This window comes from Lolium rigidum, chromosome 7 (assembly GCF_022539505.1).
Source record: "Lolium rigidum isolate FL_2022 chromosome 7, APGP_CSIRO_Lrig_0.1, whole genome shotgun sequence".
Lineage (NCBI taxonomy): Eukaryota > Viridiplantae > Streptophyta > Magnoliopsida > Poales > Poaceae > Lolium > Lolium rigidum.
The window spans coordinates 288,062,977-288,089,084 of record NC_061514.1 but is presented as its reverse complement, the minus strand read 5'-3'; the positions used below and the strand labels follow the sequence as shown (position 1 = coordinate 288,089,084).

General features: G+C 45.2%; 1 protein-coding gene and 1 long non-coding RNA gene across 3 annotated transcripts; both read left to right on the top strand.

Annotated features, from left to right (window-relative positions):
- The first annotated feature begins 7,840 nt into the window (after window positions 1–7,840).
- LOC124675699 (protein NETWORKED 3C-like) lies at window positions 7,841–9,302 on the top strand. Its single transcript, XM_047211773.1, has 2 exons — window positions 7,841–8,028; window positions 8,521–9,302. The coding sequence occupies exons 1-2, from the start codon at window positions 7,941–7,943 to the stop codon at window positions 9,246–9,248; spliced, it is 816 nt and encodes a 271-aa protein (XP_047067729.1). The 5' UTR covers window positions 7,841–7,940; the 3' UTR covers window positions 9,249–9,302.
- Window positions 9,303–17,474: 8,172 nt separating this feature from the next.
- LOC124669492 lies at window positions 17,475–18,810 on the top strand. 2 transcript variants are annotated; one of them, XR_006992208.1, is made up of 4 exons: window positions 17,475–17,601; window positions 17,713–17,872; window positions 18,392–18,474; window positions 18,566–18,810. It is a non-coding gene; the product is annotated as an uncharacterized LOC124669492 (long non-coding RNA). The 2 variants fall into 2 exon arrangements; XR_006992207.1 differs by having other exon boundaries at window positions 17,707–17,872.
- The last annotated feature ends 7,298 nt before the right edge of the window (window positions 18,811–26,108 follow it).

Genomic DNA, 26,108 nt, shown 5'->3' with positions numbered 1-26,108 from the left:
ATGGAAAGGCCCAATATGGGCCGATGTTTATGTACTTGTACGACACAGAAAACCTCGGCTTCGCCTCCTATATAAGGGCGAAGTCGAGGGCGAAAAGAGGATCGATCAATCGTAAACCCTAGCCATCATATTGTTTTTAGTTCGACGCCTTTGTTCGTCTGGTAACCTTCGAGTTCTATTTGTCCTCTATTTTCCATGAAACTCTAAGTCTACAGTACGTAGGCATTGACGAGTTGATACCTCGTCACAACGTGTCTTACAGTCACGTCAAGACAAACAAAAATATTGAACAAACTTATGTTAATAGAAACGGCACGTCCTCTTAAGTCTTGGTACTAAGTATTGTAGCAAAAGCCTTTTGTCTCTGCCTCGCTGGTCAATACACGCACGAATGGCAAGTAGAAATGAAAAGGAGAAGAGTTCATGTCTCGTCAGGTGAGTTAGGATTATAAGTTGTAAAGTAGATCAAGTCGTCAGGGTACCAACTTATGAATTAGTTTAGACTAGCTAAGATTATTCATGACCAATCTTTTACTACTCATCGAGGATCACATGATACATATACTTCATTGTACACTAATGTAGCACATGAAAATGCTGCAAAGGCAAGAGACTAACCTATTGTTGTAGGCGATAATTTGACTCTTACACTAAGTCCATTGGTGTCCACTCCCATAGAGATTATCGGAGACAAAAACTTGGAAGACAAAGAGAAGGTAAGGCACAATTTTGACAAAAAAAAAAGCTCATCCATGAATGAATATAGAAGAATGTCAACTAGAATACACAAAAAAAAAGTCATTTAAACAGATAATCAAATTGTTGGATTAAAACCGAGCTAATGCAAAATCCTTTGGTGTCGAGTCCTTTCACTGGTTTATTGTAATACAACATCTTTAGTAGTATAAATATGAATACATAGACATTGTGGAAAACGAACACCTAATTAAACTAAGTTACGTAGTAAGATAGATACAACATGCTAATAGCAGTCTTTTAACTCCCTTGCAACCAAAAAAATTGGTCCGTTAAGAATTTGGTGGATAACCTCCAATGAACAAAACCGTAAAGATAATGAATATAATAAGAACACATTCATATTTCTGCAGAAATAAAATTGGAAGAAATATGTCAAGATGCAATATTGTCTACATATAATGAAGAGACAAAATAGCAATTTCTTTGTTCAAAAGTTCATCTTGCGCTGGGTCATATATAGGTTCAAAATGGCATAGGAAAAAAGGATGACATAAAATTGGTTTGAATACAGTGAGATGTGGAAAGTGGAAACCATGTAAACTGAAACTGCACGGGTTCAGTTAACTCAACATTGCACTTTTACTTTTCAGCTAACTTAATTTTGATCAAATCGACATGCTATACTTCACTAATCAACAACAAAATGATGCAGAGGAACCCTACACCAACACTCAAAATCAATGAAAGACACATCTTTTAATGGAAAATCCATTGAATTCATCACCACCATTGAGCTAGTGCGCAACCGCGGAGAATAGAAATTAACTTGGTATAAAATGGTGTTAAACCACGAACATTACTCTTCTAATCGATCCGCTGGTGCTACTAATACCTTTCTGCATCAATTTGCGCCCCTACACAACACCATCGGATCGACACGATCATCCGCCCACCTACGCCTACACCACCAGCACCGCCGAGAGGGGAAAGAAGGAGGAAGAGAGCTAAAATCCACGCTCGCAATAGTGCATCTCCGAACAGATCGAGCCGGAATCCTTGACGTGGACGACCTCACCACCTCCTCGCCGCGGCCTGCCAACTGCTCCAAAACTCTCAGCACTTGCCATTTTCTGTTTAGCTCGAGCCAGAAGGGAAGCGATGGGGATTTTGGAACATAATCACCGACCCGCGGCGTGGAAGGACCTCAGCAACTGGTACGAATTTTTTCCTAGACTAAAACGCAAAACAACGGCCCGGAAGAGCTCAGATGTGGATGAAATCACTAAAAAAGTTCAAATTCGTTTAAAATGGACTAAAGTGCACCCAGGTTGCAAGTTTTGGGACTATTTGTATCCAATTTGCAATAATTGAAACTAATTTGCAGCCCAGGTGCAAGATGTGGGACTAAAAGTGTATATACCTTTTTTAAATCAATATCATATATATTTAAATTAGAAAATAATACATTGTAGAGATATATGAGCTGTCTCCTAGCAACTAAAAAATAAAGTCTAAAAGGAAAATTTTCGAGGTCTTCAAATTCTTTCTTCTTCCATGACATAATCTTGTACTTTTCTAAAGGAAGCCAAAAGCAAATACCAAACCACAAACCTGTAAATACCAACAAGTTTCCCCATAATTTTAATTTGAGCCACAATGCGAAGACTACGTGCACACGTGCAACCATTAAATTAGTCAATCAACATCGGTAATGGTACCAACACCAGTATGACAGGGCAAAGTAACCGGACATCCTTGTCACCGTCGCTCGGAAGCCGAGAGTACGAATTATCATTGTCGAGGACGTAGAAGCTGGGACAAACCTTGCAAGGATAATCATCCTCCTGGCAACCATGAGAAAAAGGTCCAAAATAGATCCGACGAAGCAGGATCTGAAGACCCATACCTAGAAAATTGTAATCTTCTAACACGACAGTTGATGTCGAGAAGAAGATCTCGTTGTTGAACGAAGAGCTGGAGGTAGACGATGTTATCTCCATTGGCGCAGGTGCCAAAAGGAGATTACTACCAAATCCCTAAAAATACCGCTTTTATTAAAAACTCCACACATAGATCGGATTCCCCACCCCTCTTGACGCTGGCAAAGCCGGCGGAGGAGGGAGAACCAATCTGCGCTAGGTTTAGAGGTGGCGGCGGTTCTGTTTCTCTAGGCGTATACCTCTTCTGGAACAACATTTGTAGGAAGGACACAAAGAAAATCAGCTAGGATATCGCACGCACGAAGGCAAGAGCAGGAGGAGAGCAAAGCACGCAGACGTATATACGTACATCATTGTACTAGCTTCATCCCAAAGCTTAAGCCTTATATTATTTTTAGAAAGTCAAACTATGGTCAAATGTGACTAAGCTTTTACCAAAAATCTTTAACATGCAAAATACAAAATTAATATCATTAAAATATATTTTGGTATGGTATCTATAAAATATTATATTTGTTGATAGATTATTCTAATAGTTTGGTTAAACTTTACATGGTTTGACTGTTTAAAAAAAACATAGACCTTAAGCTTCAGGATAGATGTAGTATATATTAAAAATAATTCACATGTCTCTTGCGCAAGAAATGAACGGACCAACCCTTGACATGGGAATCAGTGAAATCCATTGCACCTCGCACCGTCTAGCCTTTTTTTTTTTGAGAAACACAGTACAAACGTAGACACTCATATACACGCGCATACACTCACCCCTATGAACGCACACACGCACACCCTACCCCTATGAGCACCTCCGAAAGACTGAGCTGGCGGATTGGATCTTGAAATTGACGAAGTCACCACAGACGCCTCGCTGTCGACGGGAACGTCGCCTCCCACTGAATGAATATTCCGCTTTTATGAGACACACAGATGTCAAACCTGGGGTTTGAACTCTGGTGGGCTGGGGTACAACCACCCTCCTAGCCACCCAACCTCAGGTTGGTTCTCCGCACCGTCTAGCCTCGAAATCTCTCGCCAAGACCAGTCGACGGACGACGACGCTGAATCGGAAAATAAAAGGAAAAGAAATGGCAACAAAACATGGTGGGAGTCTGGAGCTAGCCCAAGCGGGGGCCACCCCAACGGTCGGCTAGCTAGAGGCTATGGCGCGCGTCTCGCTTTGCTTTTGGCATGCACGCTGGGCCGCCCACACGCCCGCGCCATCTCCCATCTCAGCTGGACCTCCTTTTCCTGCTCCCTCGCAGCATCGCGCTCTGATTTGATTATTAGGGCATCCCAACAGAGCCAACAGAGCGATGGAGGGACTGTTCCATCCGTCGAGCTGAAAAATGTGTTGCTACCTTCAGCAAGATGACCCAAAATGCAAAATGATCGGGTCGTGCGGCGACGCAAATCTGGCTTAAATATACGTCTCAGCGTCTTTACGGAGGCGCAAAATGTCCCCTCGTGTCTGGTGGACGTTTCGTCGGGCCCGCATGGCAGCGACCCTGCATCGATGCGTCTTCTTAGGCGCGCCAGCGAATGGTGTCGCTGCGTCGCTTCGGCAGTCCGCGCCACGTTAATGGCGATGCCTCGGCTGCCGAGCGACCGCCGCCCACCTCCGCCTACGCAGTAATAGCGACGCCACGCGTCCCACGGCCGTCGCCTGCCTCCACCTATATAAAGAGGGCGCGTGTTCTTCTTCCTCATTCACTCCTTCAAACAAACCCTAGCCGCCACAAGCTCCACCGTACCGCAGCCTAGCTCTTCCTGCGACGGAGCCAGGCCCGCGAGGAAGTCCATGGCGGGTCTTGGTGGTCGGCGAGGTGGTCGAGGCCGCGGGTCTAGGCGCCCCCGGTGACATAGGTATTCTAGAAGATAGTACCCGGGGTTTACTGGAAGCCCATTACCCGAAGTTTGTGAAGCCCGGAAGCCCATAAAGGCGTCGACTATGGCAAGTAGAGATAGATTAAGGATAGAGACTTGTAATTTCACGGGACGGACTCAAAGAGCCTTCCGACAATTATAACTTGTGTAATACGAAACCCTCGGCTCCGCCTCCTATATAAGAGGGAGTCGAGGAACAAAGAAAGGATCAATCTCATTGTCAACAAACCCTAACTTTTTAGCAGTCGAGCACCTTTTCGGCTGAAACCTTCGAGACAACATGTAGGCATTGACAAGTTAATCCATTGTCACCCGGGGCCGGGGCAGGGGCCACCGTGGTGGAGCGGCTATGGCCCCATGCTCGTCGTCGCCTGCGTCCTCCTTGTCTTCGCAGGAGGACCGCTGCTTCGAGTTTCTCCTCCGCATCGACGACGACCCACTCGGCATCAAGCGGCTCCCGAACAAGTTCGCCGAGTTCATCGATGGTGTCGTGCCGGTGCACTTGCAGCTACGGGAGGCCAGCTGCAACTTCTGCCGGTGGACTGTCGAGGTCTTGTTCGACGAGTAGGGTAAGATGTACCTGCACACGGAGTGGGACAAGTTCGCCCACGACCTCGCGCTCGAGCCCGGCTGCCAGCTCACCTTCCTCTACGAGGGGGACGGCGAGATGATCGTCAAGGTGTTCGACGACATCGTGCCACAGGCACTACCACACCGCGAATCTGGCTCGGACACCGATAGTTAAAAGTTAGAGTGTTCTTTCTTTGCAGCAAATATGGCTATGAGCCAGTTGAAGCCAGTAGTGAAGGTTTCTGGTTGTTCTTCCTCGGAAGAACCAACAGGGGCACCGTCACCAGCTGGATTTTCCAGTTTGGGTGACTAGGTGTGCCCTCGAGTGTTTTTATTTGTCAACTATGGTTCAAACTATGTATTAGTTTGTGTAAACCATGTTTCAAACTATGTATTAGTTTGTGTAAAATCATGTTTCAATATGTAATATTTGAAACTATGTTTAAATGAAGAAGAGGAAAAAAATAAGTAAAAAAATCCGTCGCCCCGCTAGAGCCATCCTGGACGCAAAAACGATTATTTTAGCGTCCACCACGTGATGGAAACGGATGCTCGCAAACAATAAAATGTATTGCGACCCTGGAGATACCCTTATGGACAACGACTAGCCAAGAGAGTCCATGCTTAAAATAACAGAGTTCCATGCGTAATCCGAGCACCAGCATCTGCAAGATCACTAAAATAATCTCACAGCAGCATCAGTTCATGCCTTGGGTTTCGCAACGGCTAGTTCCAAGCAGAGCCACTCTCGAATAAACAAGCCATGGAAACTTGGAAAGCCATGTTGCCTTCTGTGCACTGCGAAGCCCTCGCACCGACCCTCGTCGCTGAACTGGCAGGTTGGCCAGAAGGCCGGAATGCTTACCGGAGTAATTAACACTTTTTTTTGGCAGTTTTTCAATGCTTTGTGAAAACGCCTAGCTAATTCGTAACGGCCGTATCAGCTGGATGCTGGTTATCTATCTTGTTTTCTTTTACAGCGTTGCTGCTTTGGAAGGGAAGGAAAAATAGGCCAGGATCTAGCCGGATTGCGCACGGTTAATTAGCTCCATTAATGCTTCTTGTTTGACGCAGAGGCAGCTCCGCCAAATCAGATGCCTGTCAGGACGCTGACTGTGTGCATTTTGCACAAAAACCCCTTGGAAGTTTTGTCAGTGCTAGTACTGAGTAGAAAAAGGGTATAGCGAGCACAAGGAATATTGTACTGCTCCTTCCTATCCTACCACAAGGGAGTCAGGTGTTCTTTGATGGTCGATACTTGACAGGTAGATCACCGCGCCGCTAGAATCGCATTTCCGTGAAGCTTATACTTGTTGTATTACTACTGTAGCTGCTGCCTGTTTTTAGAAGCACGTCTTACCTACATAGACTCGTATAAAGTCTTATGATGAGTTGACATATAAGAATCTATGTAGCATCTGGCTATGGATTTCTTTGATGTCTAGAAATATACATAGGTGATACGACCTTAATCTTCTTTGTGATACATATCTTTTATTCCATTGACGTTCGTGTGCATATTCAGATATCCTAGCCGTCTACGTGAACACTTATCTTTTCGCAGATACTATCCAATTGTTACGTACGTTAATTTCGGGGGAGAATTGTCGTGTGCCCATATGTTGCGCCTTAACTTGGAAAGAAACTTAGACACGAGCCGGATACGCGTAGGAAACGCAAACAAATTAGCCGAGGAGATCACGGCGGCAACCGCAACGCCAATCCCAATCCTAGGAGGAGCCAAATAGGAAAGGAGTAACAACAGGTTTCCTCCGCGGCGATGGAAGATAAATAGGATCCAATCCGGAGGGGCCTTCCCGCAAGAAACCACCATACGCAGAGCGGCAGGATTTGAAATATTTTTCTGGAGAGCGTGCGTGCGCCGGCGTAGGTTTTGTCTCCTTCCTCCTCCTCGCAATCCACAAAGCTGCGGACAAACCACCAGTCCGTGGAGGAGAGCGACGAAGCAACGGGAAACTCCGCCACCGCCACGGGATAGAGAGATCGAGACACCAGGGCGGCCGCCGGCCACACGACACAGGTGCGGTTACTTATGAGTTCGTCTTCCCTTCCGCCTTGCTAGGGTAAATCTTTGCTAGATTCGTTTGGGTTTGGGCGCGACGCTGAAGTTGGATTGATCTTTCCCGGGGGCGGGGGGCAGTTCATTGCGTTTCCTTGTGCTGATGAACTGCGGCTGGTGCCTCCTCTAGCGTCGAGGAGGCAACCGCTGCTCCTGACTAGATCTTTTGGAACCGCCGTAATACCGAGTCGAAGCCGCTGCGTTTGTAAGGCCCTGTTCGTCTTAGACTAATTTAGATTTCGTTTTTCCTCGACATTGGACTAGTTTGGGTTTGTCGCATCCATCTCTTCGGATCTGGCGATGAGAAGAGATATCCATTAACTGTTTTGTTCAAACAGCACGGCTGTCCCAGATTGATTCAGTTAGTCATGGTTGCGTTGCGTTTCTTTGCTCTGTTTCAACTGTCCTTGCAGTACTATCTTCCTTTTGGTTGGGAACACGGTGTTTCAAACTTGAAAAGTAGTTTAGAAAGAAAAAAAAATACAAAATTATCTGCTGCGAAGAACATGCTGGGCTTGCGTTTTCAATCTCCCTATACTTCAATGGTTCAAAATCTCGTACTCCACAAAAGGATGTCTCAACTTTGTCTAAATTTTCACCTATTTAGACATCTTTTTGTGGATGGAGGGGAGGGAGCAGTGCATATGCCTGTAAAATTAGTACTGCACGTTAGTATGGAAGGAAAGGAAAGTCCATTTTCCATCCAATTGTCCCCTTTGTCAGTTTGTGCTTATTTCCGTGTTTGCTGCAGGTAAGGCGAAGAGATGGTGCAAAAGGAGCTGCAGCAGGCATGGTGGTTTGACGGTCACAACCTTGCAAAGCCATCGCCGTGGCTCGGCCACACTCTTTCAGGTTCGCCTCGCTCACCAGCTAGCATGCTCCAATAGATGCTGTTGTTGTGGTTACTCTATGAACTCATAGAATCATGCACTGATCAATTTTGGTTACCAAATCAGCCACCTCTGTTCCGGCGTAGTGCTTTTTAACTGTATGTTAGTGTGCTTGTGATGCAAAAATCTTCTATCTAGGCTACTGTAAATTATGTCATCACGAGGTACTGATGTTTCTGAGATTTGTAGTGACTGTTTTCATGTTCATTAAGAAGTTTTAGCAGTTGATTGCGTGCGACCTCATGTCTCCAAATTTATATGTGGCCAATTCAGATCATTAACTTCTTTCAGATTAAGAAAGTTTGCTCTTCCAGCTTGTCATAGAGTTTATACATGTTTATAACTTGAAAAATGTAGACATGTAATGACCTGAACCATCATGTGATTTGCATAGAACCAACTGAATTTAGCTGGCCTCTTACAAATTGTGCTCTTCTCTTACCTTTGTTTGCAGAGCTAGATGACAAGACCAAGCAGATGCTCAAGCTGATCGACCAAGATGCAGACTCGTTTGCTCAACGTGCTGAAATGTATTACAAGAAGCGCCCTGTCCTGGTGGACATGCTTGGCGACCTGTATCGAGCGCACCGCTCGCTGGCCGAGCAGTATGACACGCTGAAGCATAGCTGCAGCACGCGTCGCTCAATGCTTACTCCATCTCCCAGTACCAAGAGTTGGTCTCCTTCATCCATGGATGGCAAGGCAACAGGAAGTTCTTCATCCAACTCTCTTTGCTCTGACTCCTATGACTCGGAGTCTGAAGTTGATGACCCTGAAGAACACCCAGAAGAAGAACATGATGAGAAGGTATCTGAAGGTCAAATAGAAGCAGAAAAGGACCAGCCAGACCCAGAAGCAGAGCTCATGCGTGCGGAGATCAAGAGGCTCACTGAGCAGAATTCAGAGCTGCAGAAAGCGATCGAAGATAACAAGGCAGCTCAACAGGCAGAGCTCGCCGCCAAGGACGAGGAGAAGAGGGAGGTCATCAGGCAGCTCGCGTCGTCGATCCACATCGTGAAGCAGGAGAATTACACCTTGCGCGAGTGCATCAAGAGCTCAAAGCAGCACCAACCCGCGCCTTCGTCCCGCGGTTTCGATCTCAAGAAGCTGACCAAGGATCTGTTCTCCGCCAAACTGTTCACGGCGCACTGCAGGCCTTCAGGGCCTCTGGTTGCTCTGTGAGATTTAGGTTTCACAGAATTCAGCATGGTGAAGAGAGAAGAAACCGCATGCACTCTCCCCCCTCTTTGCATCTAGATCCATGGGAAAGAATTTCTTGTAGCTCATGTGCATATAGGATGGGTTTCTTTTGTCCCTGTCTGCTTCCATCCATCCCTGTTCAGGTTTAGCTAGTAGAGAGCGCGGCTCAGTTTAACAATGCTGCTGTTAAGTATGCTATAGCCATGTTTCGTCTGTACTTACAGTAGTAGTGGTAGGATAGCCATATGAATGTTTGTCTGATCGCTTAATTATAGTAAAAAAAATATTATTTTTGTTAAGTTTCAGCAGCCCAGTGCCATGCTCTCTGCACTGCAATAATTGGCAGTTCTGAACTATCTTGGCAGCATGGAAATCATTTTGGGCGAGATTTCATCTTCAACATCAGTGATTTCAGTACTACATGTTAATTTCCGAAACTGAAATTCCAAACCATGCTTGGTAGTGCCTTCATCAAGATTCAGACTGGATGACGAAAATGAGATGAAAATACTGTTTGCAGTTTACTGTGTGTTGCAACTGCAGTTAGGCTACGAAGATGTTATGACCTGATCTATGGGTTAATTGGATTAAACAAAAAAAATGATCTTGATCAGAAGGAATTGGAAGAGAAAGTATGATGAAGAAGATAGCAGCAAGGAGAGAGTTTGGAGAACGCTAGAGCCAACACACATAATGACATAAACTCCACCCTCACACATAGGGATGTAAATGGATTGGATTTTGCTATTATCATAGCATATACTGTACCATATTTTTGTGACGAATTCAGAACAGATCGGATAATGACCGGTTATAGATTTGAATCTGGAAATATGAGACCGTGGATTTGGATTGGAACGGAGTGGACGTGGGACAAAAATAAAAATAATCGGATACGAACGAACATGCGCATAAGTTGGTCTATATTTCATACAACCAATTTTTTTTGACAAAACAAGTTCAACAAAACACTCATATTCCATAGACTAACTATATATCTGAGATATTGTTTAATGGATGAACTGGGCAACTCACTAACTACGACATGTGCTCTATTAGCTTTGACGTTTCAGAACAAAATTGGATTATTCTTATAAAAACCATTAGATAATCCTAAATAATTTTTGGATACAGATATCTGGGTGTTATTTGGCATACCATTTCTGGTGTCAAGTTTGGAATCGAATAACCTTATACATTGAATTCCTTCAAACAAGATATGGACTCTCTAAAACTTGGTGCAAAAATTATCCTATCCATTTATACCTTACGCACACATGCCCTCAACCTTACCTACACCTAGGCAGTACCCCACATCGCGAGTCTTCCAATATTTTTTCTAGAAGAAATGCAAAAGCTTTGCTTATCCATTAATCAAGATAGAGTATTATAGAGGAACATGACTATGGCAAATGAACAACCAAGTCAAAAGTGCAAAAAGCCATGAACATCACACCACGAAAAAAATACAAAGGCCTACTCTACAACATCGAAGAACTCATTTGTTTAGCCCCCACCATCCATCCTATAGACGCTTGATCCTTAATCTTTGCTAGCGTTGCCACATATGTAGATTTGATGTGTCATAATACTCGTGGGTTTCTTCATTCCAAATATGCCATGAAATCAAAATTGCAAGGAAGCCAATGTTGGTGACCGGAGGTGGAGCTCAAAATGGGAAGGGAGGTGTGGAGGATTCGAATCGGGTGGTGAGAGAGGGGATAGAAAGTGAGGAGGGTGCTCGGTGAGAGGTGACAGCTGCCCCCTTTTCGCTTTTCGTTGATGCGCTCGAGCTCGGCCATCTCCCTCTTTGTCCGCGCTCGTGCATGCAAAAATGTATTTTTTTTACATCAGAAGAGCTAGGATGGCATGCTGGAGAAGGCCCGAATCGACCGTTCTTCCCGGGCCAGGCCCAGAGGTGTTTTGAGAATTGATTTGGCCACACCATGCAAGTTTTTCGGGCAACCAAACTTCTGCTCCACAGATGCGGGCAAAATGCCATGTTTGACCATCAATCGCACCTCATGACACGTGTTTTCAGGGAACAAAACTTCTGCTCCACAGATGCGAGCCAAATGCCATGTGTGAGAGCATCCCCACTCGAGGTTTTCCTGACTAGGCCCCCGAGCGACGTTTTTCCAATCTGGACGGCGTTATTTGGTCCAGTCGTGCTCTCGGTTCCTCGATTTCGTCTGGATTTGGGCCTAAATTCATCCGGCGATCCCACGCCATCCCCGGCCCCTAGGGGAGCGGTCGGGGACTCCGAACGAAACGAAAGCGCGCGAAACATCGAGGAAACTTCCCGCGCGTCTGGTGGCCCCAACTTGTCGGCGAGAGACACCGATCGTCGTCCTCATCGCATCGTCTTCCGCGCGCTGTAAAAGCCCGCCGCCGGTTAGTATTCGCCGGCCGCGTAGCTTCCACGTGGCGAGTTAATGCCGTCGCCTCGGTATCACGCGCGCCTACCTCTATTTATCGCCGAACTACCGCGTCTGCCCCGCATTCACCTCGCTCGCCTTCCACCAAATCTTCCCCGAACTCGAAAGAGCTAGCAATGGCGAACGACGGTGCGGCCAACAACGGCTTCGGCCGCCGCTCTCTCCACCAATGGGAGGGACGGCTCCTCCACGCGGCAGGATACCCGGCGCCGCCGGACTTCCGCGCACCGGGGGGATGGAGGCTGAGCGCAGGCGGCGTGCCGATCCCGCCGCCGCCAACGGGTGGGGCCTTACTCGAAACGGCGATCGACGAGGTGCTCGTCACTCTCAGTGACGAGCAGCGCGTGGATCCGCGTCTCTTCCCCGACAACCACGAATCGTGGATCGCGTTCTTCCGGCGCAGGTATGAACGCGAACTCGCGTCGTACGACGGCCCTCCTTGACGTGGTCGTGGGTTCGATCCCCACAGACGGTGCCGATTGACGAAGGATCACCTCGCCAATGCCTACAGATTTTAGACTTGGGTTTCGGGAGAGAGCGATGCTAGAGATTCCGGGGACGAGATTAGGCACACGACGTACCCAGCTTCGGGTCCCCTCGGTGGAGGATCCCTACGTGCTGCTAGCAATCTACTATATGATCATATGTATGTTTACAGGGTGCCGCCGTAGGCGGTGCTATGCTGTCTATCTGTTCACCTCTCTATCGGGTGCCCTGGCTGGCTTTATATATGCAACCAGCCTAGGGTTTTACGAGAGTCCTAGTTGACTACTTCTTCGGGTTGCCTTGTTGGGCCTTCTCCATATTGGGCCGAGCCGAGCCAGGTATATTAATAATGGGTACCCGAAGGGTATACCCATGTCACTCCTCCTCCTCCGGCAAGGAATAACGCCGCCGGCCGCCGACGATGGTGGAGCGCGCCTAACCGCACCCTCGAGAATGTGCTCGCGCACATCGAGGACGGGAACTCCCCCGTCCTGGGGATGCCGCCGCCGGTGGCGCCTACCGTGTCGCGTCGGCACGGTAGTTCCTGGATGCCGAGGAGGATGGCGCCATCCTCCTCCTCGTCTGGCTCGCGGTCGGCGTCCAGGTCCGGCGGGTTGACGCCGGCCACCGTCAAGCAGGAGTGGCCGTCTCCTTCGACCGTCAAGAAGGAACCGGCGTCGCCACCGCCGACCAGAGGGCGCAGCAGCGGCACCCTCGTCATCCGCGACCAGCCAGCGGGCGGAAGAGGAAGTCGTCGAAGAAAGAGGCCGGCGCAAACCAGCTCGCCGCAAACCAGCTCGTCGAGGAGGAGGCGAAGCGCGCGGAGGAGGCCGCGGTGGCGGAGGCGATCGCCAGGTCGCTGAAGGACCTGGTGCCCGCAGACAACAGCCTCCCCATCGACGCCGCACTGGAGTGGTCCAGGCGCGACTGGGAGCGCCAGGAGGCGGAGCAGCAGCGGCGGCTGCTGGATCTGGCAGCCGCGCGTCAACTCGCCGCCCGCGCCGCCACACCATCCTCCGCTAGGAACGCCGCGCCCATGGAGGTGGTGAAGCTCGAGGAGAGCAGCGACGACGACATCTACCTTCCATCGCCGCCACGCGCCGGCGACGCTGGCCAGGGCACGAGCCGCTGGTACGAGGCTCTGCCGCCCCAGGACAACGCTGGCTCGAGCGACGACGACGACGGCGGCGACTACACGTCCTTCTACCGCCATTTCGGCATGTAGTAGGCCGTTTTTTAGTTTAAGTTTTAGTTTGCCAATCGCCGAATTCAAATATATGTACGAATTCGGCCTATTTATGTACGAACTCGCCTCTATATGTTAAATATTATTAAATTTCGCTTATGTTTGAACGAACTCGCCAATTTTGTCTGAATTCGCCGAAATCCGTTACATCTATCCTGGGCTCGCGGCTGGGAAAATGGGCCTCTGCAGGCCAAATTTTCCTCCAATCCGGACGACAATTTCGCCGGATATGGGCGTGGGGAACCCAAACGGCTGGAGATGCTTTGACCATCAAACGAACCCCATGATACGTGAGGTGGCACGTGCTGTTTTTTTTTCAGGGAAACAATCGAGATTTTATTGCATGAACATAGAGTTACAATCAGCTAGCAATAGCTGTGCTACAAAAGTATGGAAAATGATGTACCAAGCATGCGGTACCAGTGTACCACCTCCAGTTCTAGCCAAATTGCTAGACTGTGGGCTACCCTATTTTGATCTCGATGAGATTGACTTCACGGAGACTAATCAGATGCTTTACTTCCTCCACCATATAACCATAGACTGAACAGTTTTGTTTATTCTCCTTCACGGCCGCTAGGATATTAGCACAATTTTTTCTTTGCAAATTATATTAGCACAATCAGATCGAAGGATAATGGGACCGACTAACCACTGATGAGCTAGCGTCAAACCCTCCATTACTACACTAATCTTTACTTCCAAGCATGGGCGGAGCCACCACCGGGTGAGGAGGGTCGGTCGACCCGGCTCAGAAATTGGGGAAAAATAATCGACCCTAAGGGCATCTCCAACGGGGCGACGCATTTCGGATGCCTAAAAGTGGTCGCAAGCGTCCGTTTCCGTCGCCCCGCAAACATATTTTGTTCGCGCGTCCGTTTGCGTCTGGGTGTGCTCCCATCGGGGCGACCCATTTTTTAAAGATTTGCAACATATATAGAAAGCATAGAAACCTAATACATTCAAATTATACAAAGTAGTTCTAGAAGCCTAGACTACTTGCTGCCTGATGGACCGGCCTCGTCGTTGCGTCGCTCCCTCGTATGCTTCTCCGCCGCCTCCCGTGCGGCCGCTAGGGATCGGTGCACTGCCGCGTCCTCTAACAGGCAATGCCGCAGCCTCGCATTGACGTCGTCGTCCTTGAGCGTCTACTATAGCCCTCTGCTCCGCCGCCTTCTCCTCCGGGGTAGGCGTATCAGGGTCATCGGAAGACCACGATATGTTGGAGTCGGAATCCTCTGCGGCTGCGGCGGCCGCCACCCTGCGGTGTTCCATCTCGGCATCGACCGCCGCATGGACCGCCCGCTCCTCCTCTGCTTCGTTCTCCGCTTCAGCCAGGGCCTCGGCGTCCCTGACCAGGTCAAGGAGGTCGGTGTTGTCGTCGTTGTTTCGGCGGCCCGCCGCCTCCTTTCCCGCCGCCGCCTTCGTCTCAGTCGCCTCCCCCTACTCAGCGCCTCAGCTCGTCCCCATCTCCGACTCCAATCGCCTGGCCTCTGCTCGGCCAGTCGGCCCTGCCCGGCTGCCCCCAGCTCGGCCCGTCCCCGGCTGTGTTCGATGGACGCCGACAAGGAGACTGCTTAATGGTATGATACTATCTTATCAAAATATAGCTCTATTTTGTTGTTCTTGTTTTTTATAGTCATTTTGTTGTTGTACTTGATGAAATATGCAAATTGAATCTGTAGACCTCTTTTGTTGAATACATTTGCTCTTTTATGTTAGAAAAAGATTTAGAGCTTGGTTTCGACCCCTCAGTTCAATTCCTAGCTCTGCCATTCCAAGGCGTCATGCAGTTAACTAGATTGCGGTCGCACGAGTGGTGTTGGGTGTGACATATTCAAGTGATGATTCGAGTTGAGTTCTGGAAAGTATCTCAAATCACTTTTCTTTGCACGTTTTCTTTTGGTCAAGATTGTGGACAATTCAGTTGGCTTAACATGCCACCGTGGCAATAGAAAAAGACAATACACCATTTTTCTAAAGAAAATAGCATCGCGTGGAATCCACGCGCACCAGTTCCAAGAATAAGAAAACGAAGGGTGAAGAAAACACGAGTGGGGACAGCGTGGAGGACATATCAGATGCAGATGCACAATTATCCACAAATGCGTGGAATGCACGCGCACCAGTTCCAGAAATTTCCTCCAAATAAAAGTTTGTACTGCTAAAAATTCGACGGTATTTCAATTAATATCAAAAGAGCCACAAAATCAGTGAAAAAAATTCCACTCGAAAAAAATCGGAGGTCGTTTGGTATCCATCATTTGAGCCTGAAATCCTAAATTTCATTTTAGAATACTATAGGTGGGCTGTTTGGTTGCCACAGAATCGAGCCGTCATTTTATTTAGAAAATCCAGCAAAATGACTCCATGGATAAACACAATTCCAAGCTGAGACCTGTCATTTGCAATTTTCTATGGAAGCCATCTACAAATTTAATATTGAATTCTGCTGTCATTTACAATTTCGGTGGCAACCAAACAAGTATCTCTACTATCAAAAGCAAACTGGTGAATGCCTGGTGTCACATTTTCAGGATGGACAATAATACCTCCACGTCCTCAATTCATATTTCCTCCCTCAAACCACCTGGTCCGCACTTCTCAAAAATAGCTAACCATCTTATCTCATCTTATCTTATCTTATCTTATCTTATCTTATCTTATCTTGCTAATAGGAACAACTACCTTGATGAAGTTAGGGCATGTACTATGCTGGAGAAGGCAGTCTTCTGTGCCATCCACGTCAGCAAGAGCAGGCAAAAAACATCTTGTACAACGCTTTGTTGCTTGGAGTTATCTCTAGCACTTTAAATGCTTGCAAAAAAATAGGGATCAACAATAAACAGTATCATTGTAGCCGGCTGTGGTGTGTTACGTGATAGTGCAAATCCTACATTTTGTCCACCCACCAAATACAAACAGATCTTTAGCTTCAAAAGGAATAACTCTACATAGTTGAAATATATGAAAAAAAAGTGTTGCTATTGTACTCAGCAGTCACAGCTCACAGCATCACAATATTGGTCATTCTTTTTGTGTTTCCACTTATAGCATCATTTGTGTTGCTTAGCCATGCGCCCATCTACATTGCACAATGAAACCTTTGTTAAGCATTGACATATGCACATAGTCGTCCATATGGAGTAGGAATGCAAGAAATAACTACTATACTAAACCTTAACAGATCCGATTTTTCTCAGATTTTTGGTTAATTTAGTTGCTTAAGCCATTTGCTGACACGTGTAGTTTCGTGCATCCAGTTGTTTTCGTGTACATGTATGGGGACGTCCTACGTTTTCTTTTCGGCTTTCCTGTGTCTGCTTGCCGATTTCGTTCCTTCCGTGCGCTGTGTGGCTAGCCTTTTTCGTGCTGCTGCTGTGGGTCCGCGCTATTCTCACCGCTGTTGAATCTAGCAGCTGGTCAAAGCGGCGCACACGAACGGTTCCCAGCGCGACGCGCGTTTCGTGTGGGCTTTCCCTGTGTGGGAAAGAGGCAGCTTCGACCACTATTGTCTCCCCGTAGCTCCTAGAAAAAAAAATCTCCTGTGACGTCCCTCAGCTGCCCAGCCCCGCTCCGCCTCCTTCTTTTCCTCTCCGTCGGCCGGAGAAGGGCCAGGGAGAGCATACTGGCGGAGTCCGCGTGCGTGGGATCAGCGGCGAGGATGGATCGGCACTCAAATCAACGAAATGGAGGCAGCCGGCGCTGACCGAGGGAGCCGGTCGTGGTCGCCGGTGGAGGCGGCGGCCAGCTGGAGCACCGGGCGAGGAAGGTCAGCTGTACGGGTGAGGGATTCCTACGCCGGCGGCAAACCTTCGATGCGGGCACAGGGACGGCTCCCCATGGCGGCGCGGCAGTGGAAGGGATGGACGAGTCCGCCCGTGGTCCTCCCCCACCAGCGCGAGGCCACCATGCTCCTCCGGCTTCTCTCGTGCCGCCTTGAGGTCAGCACGCCGCCGGGGCTCCAGCCCTACCGCCGCGAGGCTGTCGCGCCGCTCTTGCTCCTCCCCACCGGCGGGGCGCCGCAGGTCCTCACCTACTCCATCTCACTGGCGCGAGGCCACACCGCTGTGGAAGTTCATGGATGCCACTCGCCCGCGTGAGATCTGCGCCGCCAGCCTCGCTCCCTGCTGGGCTATGTCCTCACCTCCGAAACTGATTACAGGTGGTTCTGGTGATTTTTCTTTTATTATCTTTGTTTCTAGATTTTGACTGGTTAACCAGTGCCGTCGCAAAGTTTGTTTGTTGACTTCCTGAAATGTTGGCGTAGACGCAGATTTGGAAATTCCCACTTCGGCTGTAGGATCCAGGTAGCCTGGCATTCAGCTCGGCATCATCAGCGGAAGGCGTGGTGGGATTGTTAGTGCTCCCTGCTGCTGAACTCGCCGGCTGCCCAACTGTTGACCTGCCTACTCGAATGCGTCGGGACGATTCAGGTTCGCCAACATTTTCCAACGTTACAGTTTGATTTTGGAGCTGCAGGTTCTGTGCAGCGCTCTATAGGAGTATGTGGAGTGGCTAGGTCTTCTTAATTTATCAATATTTCTTTAGCGCTGCTCTGAACTGCAGCTTGCAATGTGTCTGTCTAACATAGCCGGTTGCCGGCGGCACACGCCATCGGGCCGATTTCTGTTTTTGACGATTGGAGAGAGGAGGGGATTGAGGGAAATGCGGATTAGGGGCTGGAGCGCGAGAAAGCCTGCGTACCGATTCGCTTCAGTCACTTGGCGGTGGCATTTCTCCGTAAAATGAGCAGCTCCGCGTTCTGCTGATCCGCGGATTCGTGGAAGTGGTGCTCCGGGGTTTGTACACAAAATTGATACAGCTTCTCGGATCTAGCTTCGTGGAGTTAAGACGTTCGGCACTGCTCCGCCGCGGATTTTCAAGAAGCTGGAAGCTGGAGGATTGCCGAACACGCCCCAATTCACTGAATAGTTGTGTACACGCCCTTGCAGGCCATTTGTAACATGATGCAATCTGACCAGATCAGGTTTAGGCTAGCATTTGCTTTCAACATGTTTGATGGAATGTCCTACAGGTAGTAAGGTTCAATTTTTTTGGTTGCTCTTCTCCTCTTTTTGTTGTTGTAGTTAAATTACTAATCTTCAGTTCGCCATGCACGACTATAGGCTGCAGCTGCCGATGGTGTGCTTGGTGCAAGATAGTGGTGTTAATATTACCACGAAATAGGCGTTATGTCAATTGTTCTTGAGGTCTATTTTTAAAGGGGGGTCCTATGTATAGAAGGTGAGTTATCAGAATCCTTTGTCACTATAAGTTACAGTGTTTGAGTTACGTGTGAGGTTCCTAGATTTAACTTTTAGGTATGGTCTTTGCACACTAACAGTTACTCAAAATGCATGATTTTGGTTCAGATTTATTTGATGTCCCAATGCTATATACTATGTGCAGATGCTCCTCTTTTGATAAGCACAGCGGGTTGCCCCATCTTATTTATTTTCCCTTCTACGCACACTATTTTAGCTTCCATATTGTCAGCAAATATCTGTCACAAATGCTCAGTCAACAATGTTTCTATCTTCTTAAATTACACATTTCTCAGAGCGTTGGTTTCCCATTCATACGGATAACTTTCAGTACAATATTGTTAAAAAAGTGATTATCACAGACAAGATAATGATTACATCTTTGCTTCTCCTAAAATGTGGATTATTCTAGCTCCAAATACTATCAGAAAATGATAATCACAGTTGCTGATTTAATGATGCTTCCATCATCATCTTACATATTTACATCTAGAGTCATAATATACAACAGAGTTCCCCAATTTATGCATCTATCTGTAAGATGAATAGTAAGGACTATTCGCTAGCTACTAGCCATGGCGTCAAATTTAGTTTTTGTTGATATTAGATTATGATGTGCAATGGGAAGAGATATTGCTGCTACCATTTCGTGTTTAGCAATAGTAAATTCAGGTTTTTCTTGCTGCAGCTATTCAGCTAAGAGATATTGCTGCTATAAATTTACAGTTGATGCATGTGCTTGCTTGCCAGGATATATACTTCTTTCTCTGACATATACAGATCATCATATACATCCTTTATTGGATATGAGTTTCCGAGCTGTGTTTAATTAGCCTCAGTTATCTTCTTTTCTTTATGAACAATCCAATTTTTGATCTTAATTATTTATGTTGTTGCACTGCTCATCAAATTCCGCTTCATTACCAGCTGTTATTTCCCATGAATCTATGAAGGGTTCTATCCACATACGTATTGTGAGGTACTCCTCCAGAAATAAGTGTGTAGCGTTGCGTCAGCTTACTATCTTTTCCCTATGCATAGCCCACTTGAATGATCAGAAATAATTTATGGTCCTTCTGGAATAAATATACTATTATCTAGATTTTCTGTACAACTTCGTCAGAACAATTTCTTTTTTTGTATAAACATGATGTCACTACTTGCTCTATGTTTGTAAGCTATACGAACATTACTGTTTTCGAGACAATGAGAAACTTAATCAACTTGGTGCATATATGCCTTTCATAGAAACCCACCTGTATGTAAAGAATGTCACCATATTGTTGGCACCACTCTGTAGCCTCTAGCCTGCAATATTCTTACCTTGATACTTTCATGCGTTAGTGAAAAGAAGCAAAACTTTTGGACTCTATTTCAGTATAGACATATGTTCAGAATGGATGTTTCGGTGAACCGGCACTCTTTTGAATTGTTTTGCAAATTTACTGTAGAAGTGCAAATGCAATGAGCTGTATTGGCTGTTCAGGCCATGCTATCTTTGCTTTTCAAGTATTGTACTACTTGATCCTCAGTTAAAGATTAGGCATTGCAACTTCATGTGTCTTGAGTATCCGTGACAGTTTTATTAAGACCTCTCTTAGTCTGGTTCTAACTGCTACGTTCATTTCGATAGGACACCCCACTTTCTGCTATGTATTATTTTTCGCTCAACTTTTTGAGTGCATTACCCATCTCCATGGTTTGATATTGATATATATAGCAACAAAGATACTTATGAGATAGCAATTGTTCTCTCTATGCAGTACCCACGGTGCTTACTGTCTTTTGAATATATGTAGCTTCTTTACTTAATAAGATGGTGTACAGGCCCCGGCAGGAGTTGTGTTTGCTTCCTCAAAGTCAATACAAAAGGTAACAAATACATTATTTGTAAGCTGGGTTCAAACACAATTTCTTAAAAGAAAAAAAATGAAAAGACTTACCGCTGGGAAGGATTCAATAGATTATGTATTATCTTTGTCTAAAATAGCAACATGAGTTGTCAGTACCGTCCCTGGTGGAATGTTTAGACCGGCATCCTTACAGGCCTATTTCCAAGTTCACTGACCTGCTATTTTTTCTTCCAAGGTCATTTATCTGTTTTCGTGCAAAGTCTAATGATTCTAGCCAAGCTCCTGCAAAAAAATTTACATTTTCCAAAAATATCCTTATAATTTGTTCATCCTGGGATTTATATGTCCCCCTTCATTGAAAATCACATAAAGAACACTTCACCGCATGTTGTCTTTGGTATGAAATCTATAGGTTATTTCTTGCATCAGGTTGTCATCCACTTCCCCTATTCACAGAATCTTTGATGTCACTTCTTTTACCAAATGTGTGTACAGACTTGAACACAACAAGCAATATTCATATTTACACGAGGAGCATGCATTCATTTTAGCTGAACAGATAAATTAAGAGAGAGTAAATAAATTGTTGTCAGTCTGAGTTACTTGCTATCACTACTTTGAGCCTGTCTTAGAAGCCAAAATTTTGTTCCACTCATGTCTTCCTGCATATCAGTTTGTTTCTGCAGACAAAATTCTGAGAAGGCCTCAACTTATTTATGAATGTGAGGCAGCCGGACTATAAATCAGAAGTGCCATCAGTTACATTTCGCTAGCAGGCATATGGCCTATATCTGCAAGTGGGACCTTCGGTAGTTCCTTCCGAATCCTTGGTTAGTCTCGCAACACTTAATTCTTGGAAACAGGAAATTTGGAGGGCAACAGAGCAGTCAGTCTGATAAAAATTTGCCTTACAAGGGACATTGTCAGAATATTTTGCAATTGCCACAACCAGAAATATAGGCTGCACATGGGATGAAGGTTCGGACAACAGGGGCATTTGCCTGAGCTTCATCACTCGGTTCCATTTAGAGTTGTAAGCAAACAACAAATAGTTGTAGGTACTGTGGTGGTGTTGTGCTCTATCTCATGCAGTGAGCATGCATTCTTTCTGCCAAATTCTAGCATTGTAACACACGATTTTGCTGGACAATTTATTTTCGTACAATTCTATAAACAATATTTAAAAATCAAATTTATTTCGAGACAACCGACAACTTAATTAGTATCTTTTGCACGCCATTTTCACTGACGGGCGCGGCGTGCCGCCGTGCCAAATCTTCCTAGCTATATACTAAGAGGGAGCAAACTTCTTTTTCCTCGCAGTTTTGAGCCCTCTTAGGGATTAAACTCAGAGCGACACGTGCGTCCTGCTTAATTTGGTTACAGCGTATAACTTCCTGTGTGTGATTTCGGTGATCCGTGCGCTTTTCGTTGTGTTCTGGGCTTCAGGTATTGTGTGCTTCCTTTTTCTAGGTGGTGTGTGATTTGGTGTATAGTCGTGTGGCCGCATCTGCTTTAGATGGTTGGTCCAGTCTGTCGAGCGGTGGATTTTGTCTCACATGCGATCTTGCAGCAATTCTCCTCGATCCTCATCTTTACCGAATAGCACCTCTCCAGAGCGGTCCAAGTTTGAGTTTTAATATATGTCAGTGGACTTTTTTTGGGTGGTGGCTTGATAACTGAAAACAGAGGAGAATATATTCCTGCATTTCAGCCTTAGTTTTCATATATTCGAGTACGCTTTACTATCTTCATTTGAAATTTTGCATCTCAAATTTAGTTTCCACCAGAAACAAATGCAAAGGTATATGAAATCTATCCATATGGTTTACAGTTTGTTTAAACTGTATTGTTCCCCTTTGATCTGAGCTGGTGTTTTCTGGCGTGATATCTGCATACAGAAGGTCAAATGTACTCCAGTTTTGGAGTGACACCTGATGCAGTTTAGAGACCACAACTTGGTAAGAAATACTTAGGTGTGAAGTATCTTCTGTGACTTTAAGTTGGCAGAAACTCATCCACTTTTGGAGTAAATAAAAATTACTTTCATAGGCAAGCCATTGCATTTACGGTCTTGATGCTTTTCCTTCGCGAGTGTATAATATGATGGTACTACGTGTAGTTAAGTTATGAAATCCCATGTTGTTTGTGTCAGACTTATTTTCTGAAGGTATGATGATATACATGTCAGAGTTATCAATACATATCACTTTATCCTTCAGTAAGGTGCATTTGTTTTTTGATGACATGACAAGGCCAGGAAAAGAGTTATACATTTAACTAGCTTTTAGACATTCCCAAATTGATTAATATGGCTTTTCATTAGGTTGTTTTCCACTGATGCTTTATACTTCTCTATCTAAAAAATTATTTACATCATGAGGAGACAAGACAAGTTATTAGTCGATAGAGCCATAATAATGTGACCTGGCCATTTTCCGGGTAGTTACTCCTAACAATAACTCGTGAGTGGATTTTCTCAATTATTTGATAATTAAATACTATATTTGAAAGGCACAACTGTTATCTCACATAGCATGCACCATGATTAGTTACACACATAAAAAGATGGCATGAAAGTCTTGCAAGATTTTGTTATTTATAAGTAAATTATATGGTGAAAATAATTTGAATGTTCAGAACACATGTTTCGTTTGTGGAGCATTGGTCCGTACTTCCATGAAGTAAGAGATTTTGTGTTGTTTCTCAATTAAAGGTGTTAAATTCTACGAAATTTGAGGTTCTTGAGCCATAGAATGGTAGTATCATCCATGGAGGACACACAAGAAGTTTCAAAACGACCGATATCATTCTCTACATAGTTTGTACTGGTATAACTTCCTGTTAAGAACATGAGTAATTTTAAACTATGGATCTTTCTATTAATATTTGAGAGGTGTGCTTCTATTCGGTGTATTGCCTTTGCTCATGTTCCTTCTTTAAGTGAGTAATTTCAAGGGTGAAAAGTGTGGCGTCAATGGTTTTCCTTTGCTCAGGCTTTCACATTATCATTGTATTGTTATATTTTGCATCCTTTGTTACATATATAGAGCTGAAAGGGCATGTGAAATTATTGTATTGATGCTACATAAGCATAGTTATCGGTCATACATGCGTTGAAATAAGGCATGCTAGGAGGCATCATATCTTTTAGATAAGATTAATGTTTGTCTTGCTCGGACTTATAATAAGCTATGCTCAGAAGTTTTTCCTTTTGCACTCATGGATAGTAATATTTACATTTGAATACAGCGAGAAACCTCTTGTAGTGTCAAGGAATGGTTGCTGGTAACAATTCCTATTTTGGAGTTCAATTCATACCAGAGAGGGGATGTGAGAATGAATACCCAGTCAAACAACTGGAGTCAGAAAAAAAATATTAGGTTTTACAACAGTGTCTAGGAAAAGTGGTTGTGATAAAGGGTTGTATTCAAAGAAGACGTGTGTTTTAGAAATCCTGAAGAGAATATGACTGAGGGTACAAACCATGATTAAAAAAAAAGAGTGGTAAACCACAAGTTAGAAGCTAGCTGTCATTTCAGTCTGACAGTTATTTAGGTTTCTTGAAGACAAGTTATACCAAGCTCTCAAATGAGAATTGTTCTCTTTGATTTTGCTACTACTCTGTAACGTTTTCCTATTATTCTGCATGCATAATTCTTTGCATTAGGCTACAAGACAAACTCCCTGCTTCTAAGATGCCATAGGCATAGAAAATTGCGGAATTCTCTTTTTTGTAATTACCATTTGTAGCTATCTCTAACCAGTTGGAATTCTGTAGATTCAGCAGACTACATTTCAGTATCCCTATGATGCCCGCTGATTTAGTTGATCCTCAAGATTAGCCTTTTATGCACATAACTTCAGTGTATGATGTATCATATTTCATCACCAACTATCTTAGAGCTCATTGTTTAAATCAATAAATATTCAAATATAGTTTTAAAAATATTAGAACAATCGTATTATCGGCGCGGCGTGCCGCCGTGCCCATCTACTGCTAGTTTTATAACTTACCAATCTTTCGCTTTTTATTGCTTGATTCTCCATCATCACCATTTTCAAGATCATTACTCATATACTGTGGACATCTAGATAGGATTAAACATCACCAATCTACTGTAATATTAGATTTCTCTGTACTATTATGAGGTGCACTTCTCTTAATTCAATTAGTATATTCATTAAAAGTAATCAGCAGCAGTACAACGCCCGTCAGGTCTCACGGTTACTACAAGACTGCTAGCACCGTAAACCTCTTCAAGCTATATATAATTAACCATACAACACTGAATTGCAACTATAGCAGATTAAATATGAACTCCGTCCATCTTTATCCTATCAAACGATTCTTGGAGTAGATCAACAAGAACTGTATAGAAGGCTCAAAAGGCTGTACAGAATCTAGAGGTCGCACGCAATGGAAACTATGCAGAGAAACTAAGAAATTTTAATTCGTCCTATCATTTTGCTTATGCTCGCATCTAATATTCTCCAATCTTTATTGCCAACGAAACCCAATCTCCCTTTTACTCTGAACGAGGAAGTGATACGTCTCAAACGTATCTATAATTTCTTATGTTCCATGCTACTTTATTGATGATACCTACATGTTTTATACACATTATATGTCATTATTATGCGTTTTCCGAAACTAACCTATTGACGAGATGCCGAAGGGCCAGTTGCTGTTTTCTGCTGTTTTTGGTTTCAGAAATCCTAGAAAGGAAATATTCTCGGAATCGGACGAAATAAAGACCCAACATCCTATTTTTCCCGGACGCTTCCGAGCACCGAAGAAGGGCCGGAGGGGAGCCGGGAGGGCCCCACCCCACAGGGCGGCGCGGCCAAGGGGGTGGGCGCGCCACCCTATGAGGAGGGAGCCCCGTGGCCCCTCCGACTCCGTCTCTTCGCCTATAAATGTCTTCCTGACCTAAAAACACCGATATGTTCGACGAAACCCGAGAAAACCTTCCAGAGCCGCCGCCATCGCGAAATCAAGATTCGGGGGACAGAAGTCTCTGTTCCGGCACGCCGCCGGGACGGGGAATTGCCCCCGGAAGCCATCTCCACCGCCATCTTCACCGCCATCGCTGTTCCCATGATGAGGAGGGGTAATTCTCCCCGGGGCTGAGGGCTCTACCGTAGCTATGTGGTTAATCTCTCTCTCTGTACTCCAATACGATGATCTCATGAGCTGCTTTACATGATTGAGATCCATATGATGAGCTTTGTATCGCTACTAGTTATGTGCTACTTGTTGGAGATATGCCCAAGAGGCAATAATAAAAGTGGTTATTATATATCTTTATGTTTATGATAAATGTTTATATACCATGCTATAATTGTATTAACCGAAACATTGATACATGTGTGATATGTAAACAACAAAGAGTCCCTAGTAAGCCTCTTAACTAGCTTGTTGATTAATAGATGATTAGTTTCATAATCATGAACATTGGATGTTATTAATAACAAGATTATATCATTATATGAATGATGTAATGGACACACCCAATTAAGCGTAGCATAAGATCACGTCATTAAGTTAT

Bases quoted from the DNA above. Each gene is read 5' to 3' on its own strand.
- LOC124675699 (XM_047211773.1), top strand. From the start codon at position 7,941: ATGGTGCAAAAGGAGCTGCAGCAGGCATGGTGGTTTGACGGTCACAAC. The intron at 8,029-8,520 runs GTTCGCCTCGCT...CTTTGTTTGCAG, and splicing joins GCTCGGCCACACTCTTTCAG to AGCTAGATGACAAGACCAAG.